The sequence below is a fragment of the Corylus avellana genome, chromosome ca6, assembly GCF_901000735.1.
Source record: "Corylus avellana chromosome ca6, CavTom2PMs-1.0".
Taxonomy (NCBI): domain Eukaryota; kingdom Viridiplantae; phylum Streptophyta; class Magnoliopsida; order Fagales; family Betulaceae; genus Corylus; species Corylus avellana.
In genome coordinates this window covers 4,726,737-4,747,793 of record NC_081546.1, presented here as the reverse complement: position 1 = coordinate 4,747,793, position 21,057 = coordinate 4,726,737, and the positions used below count along the sequence as shown (strand labels likewise).

The following is a 21,057-nucleotide window of genomic DNA, read 5'->3' as shown; positions in this document are numbered from 1 at the left end:
TATCTTCATGAAGTAATAATAGCACTAGCACGATTGCTAATTATACAATCACTAAGCATTGGCCCAATAACTCCACTGATATTAAGGTGGTGGCGTGGTGCTATGTTCACTCCCCCAATACTCCTATCCTCAGCTTTGTTTCAACGAGACCAAAAATCAATTTAGAAAGAGAAAGGCTGAGAGGATGACGAATCACCAATTAGGATACCATGACGATATTTATGACTATATATGATGTTAGAAATAAAGATGTGGGAATTGCAGGAAAAAAATAAATATAGAATACAAACAAAATGGGAAGTAAATGAAATTTGGACAGTAAGTCGATTGTGACTCTATCTCTTAGATAAATATTGCCTCCCACTTGTATTAGAAGTTTTGCAAAAGGGAATTAGAGCAATCTTTTATCCTCAGGATACAATACTGCCCGATGTAGTGTGCAGATTGCAAACTCTGAACACTATCCAGAATCAGAAATATTTTGTAACAGCCATTAATAATGGTGAGAGGAAGAGAGAGAAAATAAATTATCTGTAAAATAATAAAACTGCTGGGAATATATATATATATATATATATATATATATATAAAATTCCATATCATCTTAGAAGCAGTTTTTTTTTTAAAAAAAATTGAAATAACGGTTACATATATTTTAAAATCTAACGTTTAAAAAGCAGTTGAAAATTGAACACACATGATCTCATATAACATAATAATAGGAGATATTAAAGTATGTGTAAACTATATTACAATGCTCTAAAGAAATTATTAGTGATGAATAAGTAAACCTAAATTAATTATAGAAGGAAATACATCTTATAAAGAAATAGAATAAAGGAAAATATAAAATTGTAACCTAAATGAGAAAAGAGAAAACATTGGAGAGATAGAGAAGAGATGAGAACAGGAAAGTCACATAGTGGGATGAGAAATCTTTTGGATTATGAGAAATGCTAGGGTTTTCAAAAAAAAAAAGAAAAAATTGATTCCCAATAATGTGTCACCATCATTTTCGGCATTTCCATATATCTTTATTTACTAAAACTAGAAATTATATGAGACGGGGAGAGATTACTTGAGAACCAAATTTTGATTTTTTTTTATTTGTTTTTTTGAAAAATTTAGCATTTCTCTTAGGGTTATACATAACCCAAAAGATGAGAAATTTTGGGTTATATAAAATTTTTCAGTTTTTCTAAGATGATTAAAAGAGCTATTTATATTTTTAGAGGGAATCCTTCTTTTTAAAAAAGAAATTTGCAAGGACCAAATAGTATATTTTCAGAAGAGGACTTAAAGGAAGTTTTTTAAATTTTTGGGGAAGATATGGTCCATGGGTCCCCCATAACCCCTCGATTCCTTCCTCCACCACTAGCTAGCAATCATGTCTTCATATTGATTGGGAGATGACAAAGCACACAAGCAATATACCTATATTTAAAATGAAAAAAAAAAAAAGAAAAAAAAGAAAAGAAGAGAAATGCTAGTGTAGACCCGATAAATTAGATTTGTAAACTTATGTAGATTCTACAAAAGTCAATAGTAGACCTTACAAATTCAATGGTTAATTATAAGAGAATATGCATAAAATATAAAGAACTTATTGACCTTTAACATTTTTAAAAAAACTATATACCCATATTGCACGTTCTCATGGACGCATATTTTGGAGCATTATTTTTATGATTATTTTTATGTAATACATGTTTAAAATTTGGACATGATTGAGTTAATGGGGTTCCTGGAAAAATCAACTTGTTCGTACACTAGTAATGAACACTATAAATACTAGTCAAACCCAAGAAGAAGATGATAAAATAAAGGCACATGCATCTCTCTTAGTTCGACAGAGAAAATGGAGATCTTAAGGTTTCTAGCACTAATATTACTTCTCAATGCTTCGTTTCGTTGCATTGCCCAAGCAAAAGTCCTTCACTATGACTTCGTTGTAAGTTCCTTAATTCTCTCCATTATACATGAAAACTATCTCTTATTTTTAGTCATATTGAAATCCTCGGTCATGTCTAGTAATTAAGCATCACCGAACAATTAAGTTTATATATATATGCATCAACTTTTGTTCTTGCTTTTCTTCTTGCATGCGGGTTTGTGATGGCAGCTGAAGGAGGCAGAGTTCACCAAGCTGTGCAGCACGAAGAGCATTTTAACTGTGAATGGCACTTTTCCGGGGCCAACCATTCGAGTTAACAAAGGGGATACTGCTTTTGTTACTGTACATAATCAAGGGAAATATGGCGTCACTATCCACTGGTAATCTCTATCTCACTACAAAAAAATGATTTTTTTTTTACTAGCGTTTTTTGACGTGTCATGATGTTTGACAATTCAGAAAATTTTTCTGACGTGTGTTGAAGGTTAGAAACGTAGGGGTCAGTAAATTTTTTTTACTGAAGTTTCACAGTTTAGCACATCAAAATTTACCGACGTGCTACTGTTTGCCACGTCAATAAAATTTATTGACGTGGCAAACAATGCCATGTCAATAAATTTATTGACGTGGTATTCTTTACCACGTCAATAAATTTACTGACCTGGTAAAAGTACCACGTCAGTAAATTTTCTGACGTGGTAAAAGTGCCACGTCAGAAAATTTTATGATGTGGTACTTTAATTTACTGACGTGGCACTTTTACCACGTCAGAAAATTTAGTCATCAGGGTTTTTTTTGTTTTTGTTTTTTTTTGTTTTTTTTTTTTCATTTTTTTGTTTCATTCGTTTAGGGTTCAATTTACTGTTTCATTTTTTTGTTTCATTTTTTAAAAGGCCAATTTGAATTTATTTTTTATTGCAGAATTTCGGAGTTGACCTAATATACATTTAACGAACTATATATTCATGAAACGATGTTAATCATCCATAAAAAATATACTTGATGGAGCGAACTACCACATTAAACCCTAAACGAATTTTTCATTAATCATCCATAAAAAATACTTACTATTCATGAAATGAACCTCCACATTAATCACAAACATGCAAGTTCCATCATGTATCACAAACATGCAATTTGTACAAAAATCACAAACAACCAAACTATACTATATCTGTTACCCCGAATCTAGACATAATTACATGTAACGTTAAACATCAACAAAACAAGAACAAAATATTTATAAGTTTACCAACTAGAAACTGACAGACAATGCTCATTCCAGGTCAATAACTTCTTCATTGTACGACCTCTCCGCATTACCTGGAAATGATAAAATAAACAATCAGCAACCAATACGTACTCTTCTTATCAGGATCCTAACAACTTTAACATATATACTAACCAAAATGACATTACTATGTGGAAGTACTGGTCGATACCATTCTGGCTCCCTATCAGCCAGGGGAGATGAGCCCGACGCTTAGGCGCCTGATGTCAACCGCACGGTGGGTTGCCTCTGTGCTTTTCTCTTCCCCCTGCAACTCATATCTCCCTACAAAATACATTACGAACCGAATTGTTGTCTACGGACATTAGAGACAAATATACGCGACGTAAAAGTAATAAATAAACACATACATATTTAATTAAATTTAAATGCAGACTTAATTACTAGCTAAGGTTGTTGGTTATTTATTTTTTACTCATGAAAATTTCCTAAACTTAAACAAAATAACAACTATTCCAAATGAGAACCATCAATAATTATCATCTATCTAGGCTAGTTGTTTTCGTATCTTTTTAGTGATGATGTAGATCGAAGTGTTTGGGATTTCATGAAGAAAACGGGAATGGATAAATGTGTGAAGACGCCCCGGAAGATGGTGACACGATCCTAGACTCGGGCAGCAAAAGAGGTAGTCCCTAGAACTGCGATCGATCGCACCTTGACTGCGATCGAGCGCAATTCCCCTGTTTTGGAGAAGGAAGTCCCAGGAATTGCGACCGATACCCCCCTGCTTCTGCGATCAAGCGCATGATCGAGCGCACAAGTCCTTGGAACTGCGACCGAACTTGCGAACAAACGCAAGATCGAGCGCACAAGTCCTTGGTAGTGCAATCGATCGCACTATACCTTATTTTGCTGTTATTTCGTTGTTATTTTGCTGTTAGTGCGCTCGATCGCATTATACCTGCGATCGAGCGCACTCGGGGTCTCCTATGTTATTTTTTCGCTGTTATTTCGCTTTAAACGACTTTCTTTCCTTATTTTGCTGGGATTAGGGTTTTGAAAATCCCTATTCCATGTTTTAGTAGTATTAGAAGTATTGGGGGCTATATAGCCTCTAGCAAACTCAGTTTATTATTATTATTTGGCTTTCTCAATAAGAATACTCATAGTTGAGTTTCTTCATTACTTTTCTTTAAATTCATAGATAGTACCGATTGATTTGAGAAGGCTTCTTTGATTCTTGTGATAGCCTCACAATCTTAGAAATATTTATCCCTTCTACTTACTGTCTTTTAGTTCATTACTATCCATCGTTGCATCAGTTGGTATCAGAGCACAAGTTTCTTTCCATGGCGCCGAATACAAGAGGAAGGGGTAACCGCTATGTAAATTTGGAGAACGTGTATGAACGTGAGGACTCAGTTCGTGGAGAACAAGCGGCTGCACAATGGCAACTTATGGAGGACACAATCGTAGAATTGAGGGCGCAACTTGCAGCCGCCAATACTCGATTGGCCAACCCGGAGTTCTACCGTGAGCGTCATCATCAACCCTCACCGCCCGGCTCGGATGAGGAAGACGAACAAGGTACGGAGAAAGAAGCTGGGAACCCTTTTGAAGGGCACCGAGTACATGGCCATCAACCCCATGTACAAGCCCATGCCAATCGATGGGAGAGCGGTTTCAAACTCGATATTCTAGAATTCCATGAGGGTCTTCAACCCGAAGAATTTTTGGATTTGGTAGCGGCAATTGGAGAGATTCTTGATTTCAAGGGGGTACCCGAGGATCGACAAGTTTCTTTGGTCGCAACCAAGTTCCGAGGGAGAGCAGCGGCATGGTTGCAGCAATTGAAGCAATCAAGAGAGAGGTAGGGCAAGAAGAAAATCAACAAGTGGGAGAAACTGTTGAAGTATATGCGACCAGCCTTTTTACCCTACAATTATACCCGAACCATGTATCAAAAGCTGCAACATTTGAGCCAAGGTTCGAAGTTTGTGGATGAATATACGGAAGAATTCTACAAGTACCTCACTCGCATGGATCTAGCCGAAACTAACGACCAACTCGTGTTACGATTCATTAGAGGTTTGTGCCAACAAATTCAGGATTCCCTAAACCTCTTTGATCCCTTTAACGTGTCTGAGGCCCATCAACGGGCACTATTGCTAGAAAGGATGGCTTCTAGAGGGCCTTTTGGAGGATTCGGTAGACGAACCGGGGGCAGCACAAACCGGTCAAATGGGCCATTCACTGCACGCAGCACCACTCCAACTCCAAGTCAAGGCCGTACCCCAACCACCACTGGACCACCAACCCGAGCTTCAACATCCAATGGGCCTAAATGTTTTAAGTGTGGAGAACCGGGCCACCGGATGGTGGATTGCCGCAAAGGGGAAAGGTATGGTAAGGGACTACTCATCGACTCGGGAGACTCCTTCGAAGAACAAGGAGAGGAGGATGAGCAATAAGCGGTCTTCGACGACTATGGTGGGGTGGATGAAGAATTTGTTACCAGAGATGACAGCCCTCTATTAAGCTTAGGAGGGTGTGTTTTACACCCCGGAAGGCGGAGTTTGACGATGGCCAGCGCCATAATTTGTTTCAGACAACATGCACAATTGGGGGCAAATGGTGCAAGCTTGTCACTGACGAAGGCAGTTGTGAGAATGTAGTAGCGGAGGAAGCGGTCCGAAAATTGGGCATTGGGACGGAGAAACACCCTACACCGTATCGCTTGGAGTGGCTTAAGAAAGGAAACGAGGTAATAGTATCCAAACGTTGCCTTGTGAATTTTTCGATTGGGAATAAGTATAAAGATGAAACATGGTGTGATGTGGTGGCCATGGATGCATGCCATTATAGAGAAGATCAATTCGAATGCTTATCGATTGAAGTTGCCTAGCTATATTAAGACGTCTGATGTCTTCAATGTCAAACACCTTGTCCCATTCACAGAAGATTCTTCGGATAAGGATGCGAATTCAATGGCGAATTCTCTCCAACCTGGGGAGGATGATGTAGATCGAAATGTTTGGGATTTCATGAAGAAAACGGGAATTGATAAATGTGTGAAGACGCTCCGAAAAATGGTGACACGATCCCAGACTCGCACAACAAAAGAGGTAGTCCCTGGAACTGCGATCGAGCGCAGTTCCCCTGTTTTGGAGAAGGAAGTCCTTGGAACTGCGACCGATACCCCCGTGCTTCTACGATCGAGCGCATAAGTCGTTGGAACTGCGACCGAACCTGCAAACAAGTGCAAGATCGAGCGCACAAGTCCCTGGTAGTGCAATCGATCGCACTATACCTGCGATTGAGCGCACTCGGGGTCTCCTATGTTATTTTTCTACTGTTATTTCACTTTAACCAACTTTCTTTCCTTGTTTTGCTGGGATTAGGGTTTTGAAAGTTTCTATTCTGTGTTTTAGTAGTATTAGAAGTATTGGGGGCTATAAATACATGCTTATGGCCTCTAGCAAACTCAGTTTATGATTATTATTTGGTTTTCTCGATAAGAATACTCATAGTTGAGTTTCTTCATTACTTTTCCTTAAATTCATAGATAGCATCTATTGATTTGAGAAAGTTTATTTGATTCTTGTGATAGCCTCACAATCTTAGAAATATTTATCCCTTCTACTTACTGTTTGCTTGCTCATTATTATCCATCGCTGCATCAGTTTAGGGTTTACTTCACGCTTTTTTGTAAAAAAATTTGTTTTTGTTTTTTTTTTTCACACACATTTTCTTTTCTTTTTTTTCCCAAATATTCATATGCATTTGTTAGATAATGGGGACCCTAGTTAAATAAAATAAATCTAGCTAGGGTACGTAGTCTTTTTTTTTTTTTCTTTTGTCAAAATTTTTGGTCGTATAGCATTTATAAAATTTAATAAGGCGAAACCTAAACAATATACAAGTCCAAATTTAAATACATTTATTATTATATATCACTAAACAAATAAAATAAATAAATCTAAGTGAATTCATATATACCAATCAAAATATAACAATCAAAACCACATGGTTGTTCATATATACCACATACCAAATAACAATCATAACATATAGCACGAATCACCTAATTAATTAACAAATTAACAATAATTAACTGCCTCAAACAAAGCAAAAATTTAAATAATTAACACAAAAAATCAATTAATATATAATATATCACACACACACACACACAGAAGGACGTACGGCTGGCGAGTTTGTGGAGGAGACTTCGTGAGAGAGAAAGCTACTAAGCTTGAGAGAGAGTATACGGGCCGGCGGGTGGAGAAGAAAAAAAATAAATAAATAAGCTTGATTGAGCTTCAGCTATGGCGGAAGAAAGGAGAAAGAAAGCTGAAGAAAAAAAGGTGAAAAAAGAAAAGAAGGAGGAGCTGGCGGGGTAGTCTCCGTGAAGAGGGGGGAAGGAAAAAAAGAAAAAAAAACAACAACAACAACAACAACAAGTCATGCGCCTCAAATATTAATGAGGCATGGCGTTGCAGGGGGAAAATGGGATGTGCGCACGCAGTTGGCTCGAGGGGGATCCTGACGTGTCAAATGTGGCATGTCAGGATCTGACATGCCAAATGTGGCACGTCAGTAAAATTTTATGGCACGTCAATAAATTTTTTTTAAAAAAATTAATATTTTTAAATATTTACTTTAAATATATAAATAATTAAATATAATACATTACATTAAAATAAATAAATTAAATTTTGTTATAACTAAATTTAATTTTTTGATATTTTATAATGTAATATGTACGTGTGTGTATATATATATATATATATACTAAGAAAAGAAATATATTAAGAAAAGTAGAGGCATAGAGAAAATCAAGAAATCTAATTCTTTTGATTTAATTAATTGTGGATACTTAACTAGTTTGTGGGGTTCTAACACGCAAAAGGTTGATATAACTTTGAATAATTTAGTATGATAAACCAAATTTTATTAATATTTGAATTGTCTTTTAAATAAAGGGTAAATATATCTAAAGTCCCTAGGTCAACGCGCCAAAATTAAAAACTCTCTAGGTGTTTTTTCCCGGAAATTAACTCCCTGGGTCAATCGAAACTACAATAAACTTCCTACCGTCAAAATTTTTTAACAGTCGTTAGGGTCACTCAAAACTCTCAGTTTTACCTGATTAAAATATTAATTTTTTTTATTAATTTAATTTCAAAACTTAAATCTAAAAATTAAAAAATAAATAAATAAAATTAGCAGGCTGCAGTGGCCAGCCACCCCTGTAGCCACTCGTCCCCTCTACGGGGTGGCTCGCCACTCCCTTTTCACCCATGGGGATGGCTCACCACCCTTATCGGGCTCAGTGGCCTCCTCCACTGGTGGTTTCCGCTACCACCCCACGGTGTGAAAGCGGGTGGTCAGCGAGCCACCCCAAACCACCTGGTGGCCTGAAGCATCCCATGTATTGGCTACCGGCCACCCTTCAAATTTATTTTATTTTTTTTTTTTAAATTAATAAAAAAATTAATATTTTAATCAGGTAATATATGGAGTTTTGAGTGACCCTAACGGCTGTTAAAAAATTTTGACGGTAAAGAGTTTATTGTAGTTTCGATTGACACAGGGAGTTAATTTCTGAAAGTAAAGAAAAACACCTAGGGAGTTTTTAATTTTGGCGCATTGACCTAAGGACTTAGAATACATTTTCCCTTAAATAAAACTATCATAATATAGTTAGGAAATTGCCTGGCATGCGATTACTCAAGGTTCATAAAATTGTATGATTTTCTAATGTATTTATATTATCAAATTCATAAGATGGCATGGCATCGCCAATAGATGTTTAGGACATTGACTGATAAGATAAGTGCATGCCTCTCTTATCGTGTAGGCTGTGCTTAGCTAGCAATTAGACTACTTTAATGTAGGAGAATGACATTCAAAGTAAAATTAAAATAATTTAAAAAGAAAGAATTGATAAATTAAATATCAATTTTCCAACCATCTTTTAACTATTCTCATATAGTGATGATCAGTGATGAATATACTAAATTAATTTGCAGAACGAAGTGATTGATTAAATATGTCATATATGTTTATGATTATTTCTTCAAGTCCATAGTTATTTTCAAAAGGATCTCTAGCTAGCTAGGTCTATATATATATATATATATATATATATATATATATATATATACTTAATAATTATATAATTAGTTATTTTAAATAGAATTAATTAATGGAGGGAAGCATATTGCATGCATGCATCATGATCATTATATAATTAACTTAACTTTATTAATTATATAGCTTAAAGCATGCACATGCAATATATTTAATTCTAATGAGAACAATAATTAATTAGAGAAAAAAAAAAAAACCCAAGGATCGATAATCCGGTGCACATTATATAATAATTTTATTATATATATATATATACTGCATGCCAAATCCAATTGGTATGTATATACCTAATTAATTAATTAATTAGTTTGCACAAAATTTAACTTAAATTCATAAATTATGAATTACTATATTGTTTGTATAAAATTTAATTAATTATTAAATAAAATTATTCACCTCTCATTATTTATGGACCTGTGAAATTTCACACGTCATAAAATATTGACGTGTGAAACGGGCAAGTTAATAATTTGCTAACGTGGTAATTTCACACGTCAAGAAATCCTGACCTGTGAAATTGCCGAGTTAGGAAATTTTGGCTTGTAAAAATTTTTATTGACATGTGAAATTGCAACGTCAACAAATTTCTGACGTGCCAATTTTACACGTCAATAATTACTGACGTGTTAAACTACCACGTCAGAAATTATTGACGTGGCAGTTAAACACGTCAGTAATTACTGACGTGTTAAACTACCATGTCAGAATTTATTGACGTGTGGATATTGGCAGGTCATTAATTATTGACCTGCCAACTTTGCCACGTCAGAAAAATATTTACTGACGTGGCATTTTATACCACGTCAGTAATTAGTGACGTGGCAAAAATTCGTGTACTGTAACCACGCCAGAAATTGATAGTTTTCTTATAGTGTCTCTTTCTTCTTGCATGTGTTTGGTACACTGAATAATTATTACATTAGAAAAATGAATAAATTTTTATTAAAGATGAAAAAAAATATGAAATGAAATAGTTTTAGAATAATCATTCTTGTAGACAATGAAAATGGTTATTCCAAATGCTAAATCCTTATCATATACTCTAACACCAAAATTATTCTGTTCCACTTTTTTTAAAAAAAAAATTATTTTTTCTAATAGAATAGTACTCCACCGTAACCTTAGACTAGAATATACTTGCAGGTTAATTATGATGAAAACTACTTGCTTTGATGGTTGTTGGAGAGGAGGGAAAATAAAAGTGCTGAAACATGGGACACACTATTACATGCATTACCAACTAGTCTAAAGTATGACGACAAAAAATAGTGAACTTCAACAGAAAATAATAAATTTAATTATTTAATTAATATTGTAATTATCTTTGTTACAAATAAGACTTAGGGGGTGTTTGAGAGGCCTAAAAATGCTTTTAACACTCAAAAAGTCAGTTTGAAGAAAAAAATGCTCGTTTGATAAAAAAATTAAAAGCGCTTTTATCCAAAAAGCCTAAAAATGGCCAAAACACACTTTTGGCAAAAGCTTAAAAATGAAGCTTTTGCCAAAAAGTGTTTTTTGACTTAAAAGCTTTATTTCACAAACACAATCCCAAACATACTCTTAGGGCCTATTTGAGATTACGTTTAAAGAGTTTAAAAATGCGTTTAACACTTAAAAAACATATGTGGAGATTCTCCATTGCGAAAATTCGAACACATGCCTTAATACATGCCATGACCATTTCAAAATTTTCTTTGGCCGTTGAACCACCACCGTTAATGGCTATTTGTAGCATTGCTTATTAACAAGAACATGATGATATGAAACAAAAGCTTCTAAAATCTAAAGGTAAACTTGGGTAATCACAGGCATGGGGTGAGGCAACCAAGGAATCCATGGTCAGATGGACCTGAAAACATCACACAGTGCCCCATTCCACCCAAGTCAAGCTTCACTCAAGAGATCATTTTTTCCACAGAAGAAGGAACTCTTTGGTGGCATGCCCATAGTGATTGGACACGCGCCACAGTCCATGGTGCCATTATTATTTCTCCAGCTCCTAAGACCACTTATCCATTTCCTAAGCCTTATGCTGAAGAGACAATTATTCTTGGTATGCATTTAAACATTTCACCGAATGTTTCTCCAATTTGCTTAGCATTTAAACATTTAAACTGATCATCAACAGGGGAATGGTATAAGGGAGATGTGATGGCCATAATTGATGAAGCCCTAGCAACTGGTGGCGACCCAAACGTTTCAGATGCTTTCACAATTAACGGCCAACCAGGAGATCTGTACAATTGTTCCAGTGGTATAAACAATAGACAACCTTAATTAAAGATCATAAATCCTGCATCAGAAGATAATTAATTAATTAATATATATATATATCTTATATATGCTGCAGCAACTACATACCGTCTGAAGGTTGACGCCGGCAAGACTTATCTTCTCCGGATAATAAATTCCATAATGAACGAAGAACAATTCTTTGGAATTGCAAAGCACAAGCTCACATTGGTAGCAACCGATGCTTCATACACCAAACAAATAACCGCAGATTACCTCATGATAAGCCCGGGGCAAACAATGGATGTTTTGGTGACAGCAAACCAGTCTCCCAGCCGCTATTACATTGTTTCAACTCCTTTTGCCGACTCCACTGTTCCCTTTGACAACACCACCACAACGGCCATTCTGCAGTACAATGGCAATTATAAACCCCCATCATCTATTCCCTTCCCAACGCTTCCTACTTACAATAACAAAACTGCTGCAGAAAACTTTACAAAGCGCTTGAGGAGCTTAGCAAGCAAAGCTCGCCCTGTCAATGTGCCTCGAAGTATCACCAGAAGTATCTTTATTACTGTTTCTGTAAATCTGATTTACTGCCCCAATGCATCATGTTCAGGCGCGGATGGTAACAGGCTATCAGCAAGCTTGAATAATATAAGTTTTCAGACCCCAACAATTGATATACTCCAAGCTTATTACAGGTTTATTCTCCCCTGTTCCATTTAAATCATGGTGACAATGTATTGTCAAAGGAAAAATACTGGTTGCATCTGCGTAATTTCTTTAAGGATAATAGTAGTGCACATGTGATTGATGTTTTTTTCATAGATCATTACAAATGGTATTAAAATCACTTAATAACGTTTTACGATACTATCAACACAACATGACGTGACCCTTTAAGGGAGGGGGCTGAATCAGAACTTTGAGTTAGATCCAGGAGGAGAAAACTAAAAATAAAAAATAAAATTAAAGGGGTGTAAATTAATTTTTGAGATCTTAATTACCTCATAAAAAATATATTTTTTGATGGGTGCTTTAAATTCTTGGGGACTCAAGCCCCCAAACCTTGTGCTAGTTTGCCTAGAAGAAAAACTTGTTTCATACAAAATAGTGTTTTTTTAAAGATTTTTAAACTTGTCCCCCAATTATGTATGTGCTTCTCGCCCATGCCTTGGTCCCATACTAGAAAGAGAAGGTGTCCAATACTTATTAGATAAAAGTGAGTTTTATAAAGTGATTATAGGAAAGCTTCAAATTGATTAGTTCTTTTGGAATGATAGTACAAATGTGATAAGCATTATTTTTTTCTAGATCGTTACAGATTTTGACTGTGATACCATTATTATTTATCTTAAAAACTTAAGCAAATAAAAAATGTGAATTTAGTAATTTAATTAATACATTAATTTGTAGTATTTCTAATAACCATTTTACAGAAACCTGCCCAAGGTTTACAGCAGCAATTTCCCGATGCAACCGCCTTATTATTTCAACTTCACGGGAGATGTGGGGAACAATACAATTTATCCAAGCTTAGGGACGAAGGCCTTGATAGTAAATTACAAGGATGCTGTTGAGATAGTGTATCAAGGGACTAATGTTGGGGCAGCAGAGAATCATCCTATGCATCTCCATGGTTATAGCTTCTATGTGGTCGGGACAGGCTCTGGGAATTTCAACAGAAAGACTGATTCCATGTCTTATAATCTCATTGATCCACCGGAAGTTAATACGGTTGGAGTTCCTAAGAATGGATGGGTTACAATCAGATTCATCGCTGATAATCCCGGTACGTTCTCTATTCATACTACAAGAAAAATGGTCTTTAACGATCACGTTATCAATGATAATGACTCAAAAATTAATGTTGCTGATGACCTCTAATCAGCAACAACAATTTGTCGTTCCTAATATGCCGACCCTAATACGAAGACGGAAAACTCTTTGTACGTTGAAGTTAATTAAGCTGAAAATTACTTTAGATTTACAATGAAGATGGTGATTAACGTTAAATATGTGTGTTTTCAGGTGTCTGGTTTATGCATTGTCATTTGGAAAGGCACGCTAGCTGGGGTATGGATACTGTGCTGATAGTGAAGAATGGGCGCACCAATGCAACAAGCATCCGCCCACCTCCTAAATATATGCCTCCTTGTTCCAAGTCCTAGTTTTAGGAATGCTTTCTACTTCATTAATTTGTGTGAGTGTATTCGAACCAAAATAATAATAATAATAATAATGCTCGTTTAAAGTACTCATTTAGTTGATTAATATTTACGTTAAGATTAACAGTAATGCTAGATATTACATTTTTATCAAACAATAATCTTTTAACTAACTTTTTTATTTATTTTTTATTGTGGAATAGTTGCAGAATAAAAATATAATTTCTAATATTACTTTTACATTAATATGCTTTTATATTATAGATTCTATCATGTCTCAAGTGAAAATAAAAGATGAATTAAAAGACTTGTGCAGAGAACTAATGTTACAAGTTAATTAATCAGTTTGATGATCAAGTTTAATTAGTTTCACCAACCTCTTCAACATCATCATCCACACGCCATCATAAAAAGGCTGATCAGATCAATTTACTAGGATTCTCAAGATCCCTATGATCTTGGCAAAATGTGAAATTTCAAATCAAAAAAGTTGAAAAGTCAAGAGTACGACTGTGTAGGGTGGGACTTTAGCACATGATTTTAATGGACGTTGAATAATACAAATGTAGCCGCCTAGCTAGCCGGTTCATTTTGTATTTAATTATAATCAGTGATATACAAGATATATTATATATATGTAGATGTTTGTACGCTGTCTTTGATTTTATTATTATTTTTTTTTTGTTGAATCATTGGTTTCACTTCAATCATGGAGTTATCTGTGAATTAATTTCCGCCAAACTCTAAAAATCCTTATCTGTTTGAAACCTACATCCTCCTAGCCAATGGTTTGAGCTAGAAGACACGTTTTGGCCAAGTCAGATTCAGGATTTTATCTTTTCTATTTTGTCCTTCTTGAAGAATTATTCCATCAATTATATATATATTAGTGTCCCAATGAATAAGACTCCAAGAAGCGGGCCACTTTTGTTGTTGTATTGTTACAAACATTATTTCTTTTTAGAGGTCTTTAAAACATATTACTGGTTGATAATATGTTTAAGAGTTTTTATGAAGAATAAAAAAATATATATTAACAAGTTTTACGATTCTACCATCGGTCATTACCGTTAATTTGGTCAAAAACTACATTAACTACTTTCAATGCCTCTGGATATTATAGTAGATTCTATTAATCTTCCTGCTAAGCCAACTTTCATGTATATATAAGACACACGACCAGAGACGGAGGGAGGGGGGGATTGGGGTAGGCCATGGTCCCCCCAAAATAAGGAAAAAAAAAATTATAAGTAAAAAAAAAAAAAAAAAAAAAAAAAGAGGAAGAAAAAAAAGTAAAGTAATTTTTTAAGTTTAGTCATTTGGTCCCCCTCCAAAAAAAATTTTGGCTCTATTTTTACATTTTTTGGTCATATCCAATAAAAACATTTGGCCATTTTCTTAATTTTTTTGGGTCATGCCCATTAAGTTTTTATTTTTATTTTTGGTTCTTACTTTCAAATGTCCATTTTTTGGCCCTTACTTTTAAATACTCACTTTTTTTTTGCTCTTAAGGTAGTCTTTAGTTCATAAAAAACAACCAAAATAATTTTTTTATTAAAAAAAATTCTAAAGAACCGAAAAAAAAAATTTTGGCTGGGCCCCTACCATCAAATTTCCTGGCTCTGTCCCTGCACACAACGAGCACTTGAAACATATACAATTTATGCCCAAAAGAAAGAAAGAAAGAAAGAAAAGAAACATAAAACAAGTTTTTATATATATACTTCTATTATTTTCATTATATATATTGCTCTGAAAAGATTATAAGATTATTTTAACAAAAGAAATTAGCTTTTATTTTTGAAAGTAAGTATTTAATGAAGGTAGATATTTCGGTCTAATTATGAGATATTGCATGTTAAGATATTCGAACACATGCATTGAGTTATATACTCTGGAAGGCATGAATCAACCTTTAAGAATAAAACTTTTGCGTGATTATATATCATTCAAAGATCTTTCATCACTCTAATTTTATTATATTGCATTATATTTATTTTATTATTAATATTCAGATTAATATGGTTTAGCATCAACAAAATTATTTTCGACAACTTCAGCCCATTTAATTGGCCCAAACATGCCCATTTTCAATAAGCCTTATTGGCTGACCGAACCGAGTCAAACAAAAAGGAGCCGAACTCGCTAACCCAAAACAATCAAACCACAAACGTTAATGAGAGGTCGTTGTGTCAAGGGACAAAACTATTAATGAACTTAACTCTAAAAGAGGGAAAAATATCCTCTCTATTTCAAATCCCGTCCATTTCCTCAATTTAGTGCATTTTGAAGGAAATGCACTACCCTTCAAAATGCACTAAATTGAAGAAAAAAAAATGAAGGGAATTTGAAATTGAGAGGATCCTTTTCCCTAAAAAAACCGGACTATCTTAGAATTTTCTTTTGAAAGGAGCCATCATATATAATAAGGTTAAAAAAAGGACCCTATTCAGGCTAAAAAACAATTTGATTAATTTTATTTTGGGATCTTGGTATTGATTAATTTGATTAATTTGTGTAAATATGATTAATTCAGATTAATATCACGTGTAACTTGTTTTAAGAAGTGGCATGGGCTCTCCATTCGTTTACTCTGTGATTATAATTAGAATACTAGTCTCATTTTGCATAGTGAAAATGATTAATTTTCTTAAGTGGTGAAAAGTATGATGGCTCGAGCCAAAACATTTACTATATATGATAGTGATAACATTATCCAAGTACTTGGTAAATGGCTCTACTGCACCTTTTGTGGGGTGGGGGGGCGCATTAAAGAGTCCCTTTAGTGTTGATAATGAAACCCACAAACATGAACCACCCACGGAGGTGACTTAGTGGTAGGAAGTCGATCTTCTCTTCACCTTGCGAGTTCGAGGCTGAGAGATCGAGACTTGGCAAGCCCCACTACTGCATGGGTGGTCCCACCCCATGTGTTCTGGGGTTTAAGTGGGCTGGGGGCAGTGAGCCAGTGACCAACACCTGTGAGCTCGGTACAAACTTTAAGGATATATTTTCGTCTTTTAATTTTTTTTTTTTGGAGAATAATTAAAAAAAAAAAATGCAAAATCACTTTAGGTGGCTGCCTTAAATTACAAATTATTTTTTGCAGTACAAAAAATAATTAAGAGGTCCTCCAAGTAGGTCAATATTTAAAAAAAAAAAAAAAAAAAAAAAGGGCAATTCCAGAATCGTCTTTAAATAAATCATTCAATCACTAAAACGACTAGTAGGTTTCGTGTGGAACGCCGATTCAAAGCGTCACTTATTAACTAATTTCCATTATAATTAACATTAAAACGACCAACCCACATCAGCTTTTGCTAAGCCTCAACTCAGATATCTTGATATTTATTTGTTGGGGGTGATAAACTCCACGGTGATTTATTTATTTATTTTTATATAAAATTCAGCCACATCATCTTAATTTAAAATTCTGTCACGTCATTTTAATATAATTATATTATACCAACCATTATTATTATTTTTAAATATCTATTCAAGTTGAGATTTAATACTTATATCCATGTTCAAGCAGGATGGTTTGTTTCGGCATCAAATACTTTTGTGTGAAATTTTTTTCTTATTTTGTTAATGTTTCGTGTGGGTAAAAAATACTGATAATTGAAAATTTCTTTTGAGCGAGGTCAACTGTAAATTTATCTCCAAAAAGGGAAAATGATTTGACAATAATTAATATTAATTTTGAAGTTTTTTTTTTTTGGATAAATAAGAATTCATTAATAAGACAAAATTATAAAAAAATTTGTAGCTTTATAAAAAATTTACCTGGGTATTATTGCAGCTTTATCAACTTACTACTTCTACGGTCTTAATTTCATCCAAAAACATGAGGATATATAATGTCATCAATTAGCTAGACAAATAGCCATGTCATTCCCTATAAGATTGTGTCATTTGTACACCATACCATCTTGTCATATCCTCCTAACCAATTATACATGATTTTAACATATTAATTGAGTATATCTTAATTAAAAACATTGATACCCATCCCCCATGAGGGGTAGCCGGGTGGGTCTCAATGGCTAGACATCATGGGAAAAGAGACACAAGCTTTTGCTTGTTTTTTTTTTTTTTTTTTTTTTAAAAAATCTTTAATATATAGTCATAATTGTAACTTAAAATATATTAAATACATATATGCAGAGTTGTTAAGTATGAAATGGTGTGGTTTACACACGACAAATATCCATTATCTTTTTCGATGAAAGATGGACAATTAAAAATAATAAGTTGATAAAGGTGCAATATTGAAGTAATAAAATTTTCCTTCTAAAAAAATAAGGTAGGTTTTGATAAGAGAAATGTTGCGGTTCTTTTTTGAGTTATCTTGGTCTTAAGATATTATTACCTTTTTTTTATTTTAGGGACTGGTGAGGTAAGTTATTCTTTGCTTTTTTAAAAAATAATATCCACGTAAAACGAGGGGAACACCAGGAGAAACCGTACTATTACTATTTTGATAAAGTTGTAAACCACATGTGGCATTTAATTTGTAAGAATATTAATTAAATGATTAAATAAACTATTTATTGTTAGTTTAAATTTTTTGAATAAGTGGTGATTTAACATGGTAAGAGAGCAAAGGTTTAGAGTTCAAATATTGTCTCAATTATCACTTCTCATACACTTATTAAGGGAGAATTTGAGTTCATATTAGTAATGGAAAGAAATGATTGAGTTTGAGTTTATAAATGAGGAAGAGTATTAGAATATTATTTAAATAAAATCAATCATTTTCTATTAACTTAAATTTTAAAGATAAATAATGATTTATCACATCCATTCATTTTAAGCTAACGTGGAAGTTGAGCTTAGATAATGATTAACATGATATATGAAAGGCAAACTAGCTCATCGATCAAAGCATGATATCTACATGAGTAATTCTATTTAGTTGGCTACTAAATAACTTGATGATATGAAAAATTAGCCTTTCGATTATCAATACTTGTTATAAAAAAAATTTAAAAAAATAAAAAATAAAAAATAAAAAATAAAAGAGGAGAATTTTGTGTTATTTTAATTGTATATATGGCAGTCGTATAACAGTCTATTAAATAAAATTATTACCCCATGACTGGAAATATCTATTAAGCCTCAAATTATAGTAAATGAAAAAGAAAAATTGAATTGACTACTCCCAAGTCATAAAGAAGTGCCCAAATTTTCCGGCCGTGGGATTGGAATCCATGTAACATCCACTTTCTCTTGTGTCCCACATCCAAACTTCACCTATACAAAGTCGCAAATGAGACACTTCTCTTCCCTGGATTCTTAAATCATCTCCTGATTTCTGTTTAATTTCCTTCAATTTCCAGGTTTAAAATCGAATAATTACTTCTTGAGAATCATATGCAACTAGTTATCAGAAGTGGGCTCTCTCATTTCTTTTATTCTATTCATTGTATTTAGAACACTAGCTAGTCTCTTTTTTACATAGTGGACATTATTTTTTCTTAGGAAATGGAAAGGAATTGAAACGTACAACTATTATAGTGATCAGGAACAGATTTAGGGGGATCAGTAGTGGCCTTGGTCCCCCCTAAATTAGAAGGAAAAAAAAACTTTTTAAGGTAATAAAAAAAAAAAATAAAGGTATTTTTTGCCAAATAAAGGTATTTTACTAAAAAAATTTTGACCCTTGATCCTCCCAAATTCAAAGCTGTCTCTGTCCCTAGTAGTGATAACATTATATATCGATGGAAGTATTTGCCATATGGTTTTCACTTCTAGGGTTCATTAGTGAGGTTAAACTGTTAATTAAAAAGCCCTACTACCTATATGCTCGTGAAGTAATAATAGCACTAGTACGACTGCTAATTATACAATCACTAAGCATTGGCCCAATAACTCCACTAATATTAAGGTGGTGGCGTGGTGCTATGTTCACTCCCCCAATACTCCTATCCTCAGCTTTGTTTCAACGAGACCAAAAATCTATTTAGAAAGAGAAAGGCAGAGAGGATGACGAATCACCAATTAGGATACCATGACGATATAAATGACTATATATGATGATAGCAATATTTTTTTTTGATTCTATGATGATAGCAATATTAACGCGTTGAGATAAACAATATTTTTCAACTGTTGGGCTTAACATAAAGTTTTAAATAGATTCGAAAATAAGGTTACCTGAATTATGTAGTACAGCATCTGTACTTCAACCACTGTACGTACTACAAAAATTTGAAACGCTATAAATAACGCTCATGGAAGGTCTTTAATTACCACGGACCAGAAATATATCCTACATCTCTATATATATGTATAGTTTGTCCTGATTTTGTTCTGCATTAGATTCATTCCAAAGATCTCTAAATCCTCTATAGTTTTGTATTTTTTGTTTTGTTTTGTTTTTGTTTCAGTACTATATTCATTCAGAAAGCAATTCTCTTCTGGAATTGAAAACCACAGAGATTTTTCCTCTTCGACAAATTAAGCTGGCGTTCGACTTTAGTGGTGATTCTCTTTCTAGTGAGAAGCTTAGGTCAACAACGTATAAAAAAACTGGATTGAGGTAACATTAATTAAGGTTGTTTATCTTAGTAAATAGTGGTGTGAGCTTTATATATATCTTTCCAAGAAATGTTGTCTTTCTCAAAATATTGAAAGAGAAATCTGTTGTTGTAGGTAAAACACTAAAACTCCACTAAAGATTATATTTTCATCATATATGCGTGCAATAATTATCCAGCACCAAATGAATTAAGCAACAGAAATTGATGTAACATTTTGAGCAGTGGGCACCAACAGTTCAAAGGGCCTGCCACACTTTGTTTGTTGGGTTCGCCTGTCATTTCGGCATCAGGATATATTTTTTTTTCATTAATTTTTTATTTTCTGTTTTTGGATTTTGGCCAAATGGCTATGTATGTAGCCTGTAGGAGGTGATGGAAGCACCCGGAAGGCTAGCTGGCTGCCACAAAATCTTTATATTAATGCATTGATGGAACACTTGTGGTCCATAATGAATAGGCAAATGTTTTATTGCATTCTCCCGCCCATCTCCCCACCACTTCCTCTCTCTTTGATTTTTTTATTTTTTATTTTTTAAATCAAGATGTTAAAAAGAGAAGATGGTGGGGGAGATGAGTGGGGGAATGCATTAGCAAACCTCAGAATGAATATATAACTGAACGCGTTTTTGCAAAACTTTCAAGTAATCCAAAACACGTTGTCACTCCCTAAAAAAAAAAAAACAAGTAATATATATATATATATATATATATATATATATATATATATATATATATCGAGCTCGTATAGGATCATAACTTAGATCTGCCTGTTCAATAATGCTTAGAAAGACAGTTGGAGCACGTTTCTGAGTTAATATATAA

The 21,057-nt window shown here is 33.8% G+C and overlaps 1 protein-coding gene across 1 annotated transcript; it reads left to right on the top strand.

Moving 5' to 3' along the window:
• Positions 1-1,858: 1,858 nt before the first annotated feature.
• LOC132184774 (laccase-14-like) lies at positions 1,859-13,722 on the top strand. The gene is made up of 7 exons (XM_059598519.1): positions 1,859-1,951; positions 2,123-2,274; positions 11,093-11,337; positions 11,413-11,538; positions 11,635-12,223; positions 12,962-13,314; positions 13,554-13,722. The coding sequence occupies exons 1-7, from the start codon at positions 1,859-1,861 to the stop codon at positions 13,691-13,693; spliced, it is 1,698 nt and encodes a 565-aa protein (XP_059454502.1). The 3' UTR covers positions 13,694-13,722.
• The last annotated feature ends 7,335 nt before the right edge of the window (positions 13,723-21,057 follow it).

Coding starts and splice junctions, on each gene's coding strand:
- LOC132184774 (XM_059598519.1), top strand. CDS start 1,859: ATGGAGATCTTAAGGTTTCTAGCACTAATATTACTTCTCAATGCTTCG. Junction 11,539..11,634: donor TCTGTACAATTGTTCCAGTG/GTATAAACAATA, acceptor TATATGCTGCAG/CAACTACATACCGTCTGAAG. Junction 13,315..13,553: donor ATTCATCGCTGATAATCCCG/GTACGTTCTCTA, acceptor GTGTGTTTTCAG/GTGTCTGGTTTATGCATTGT.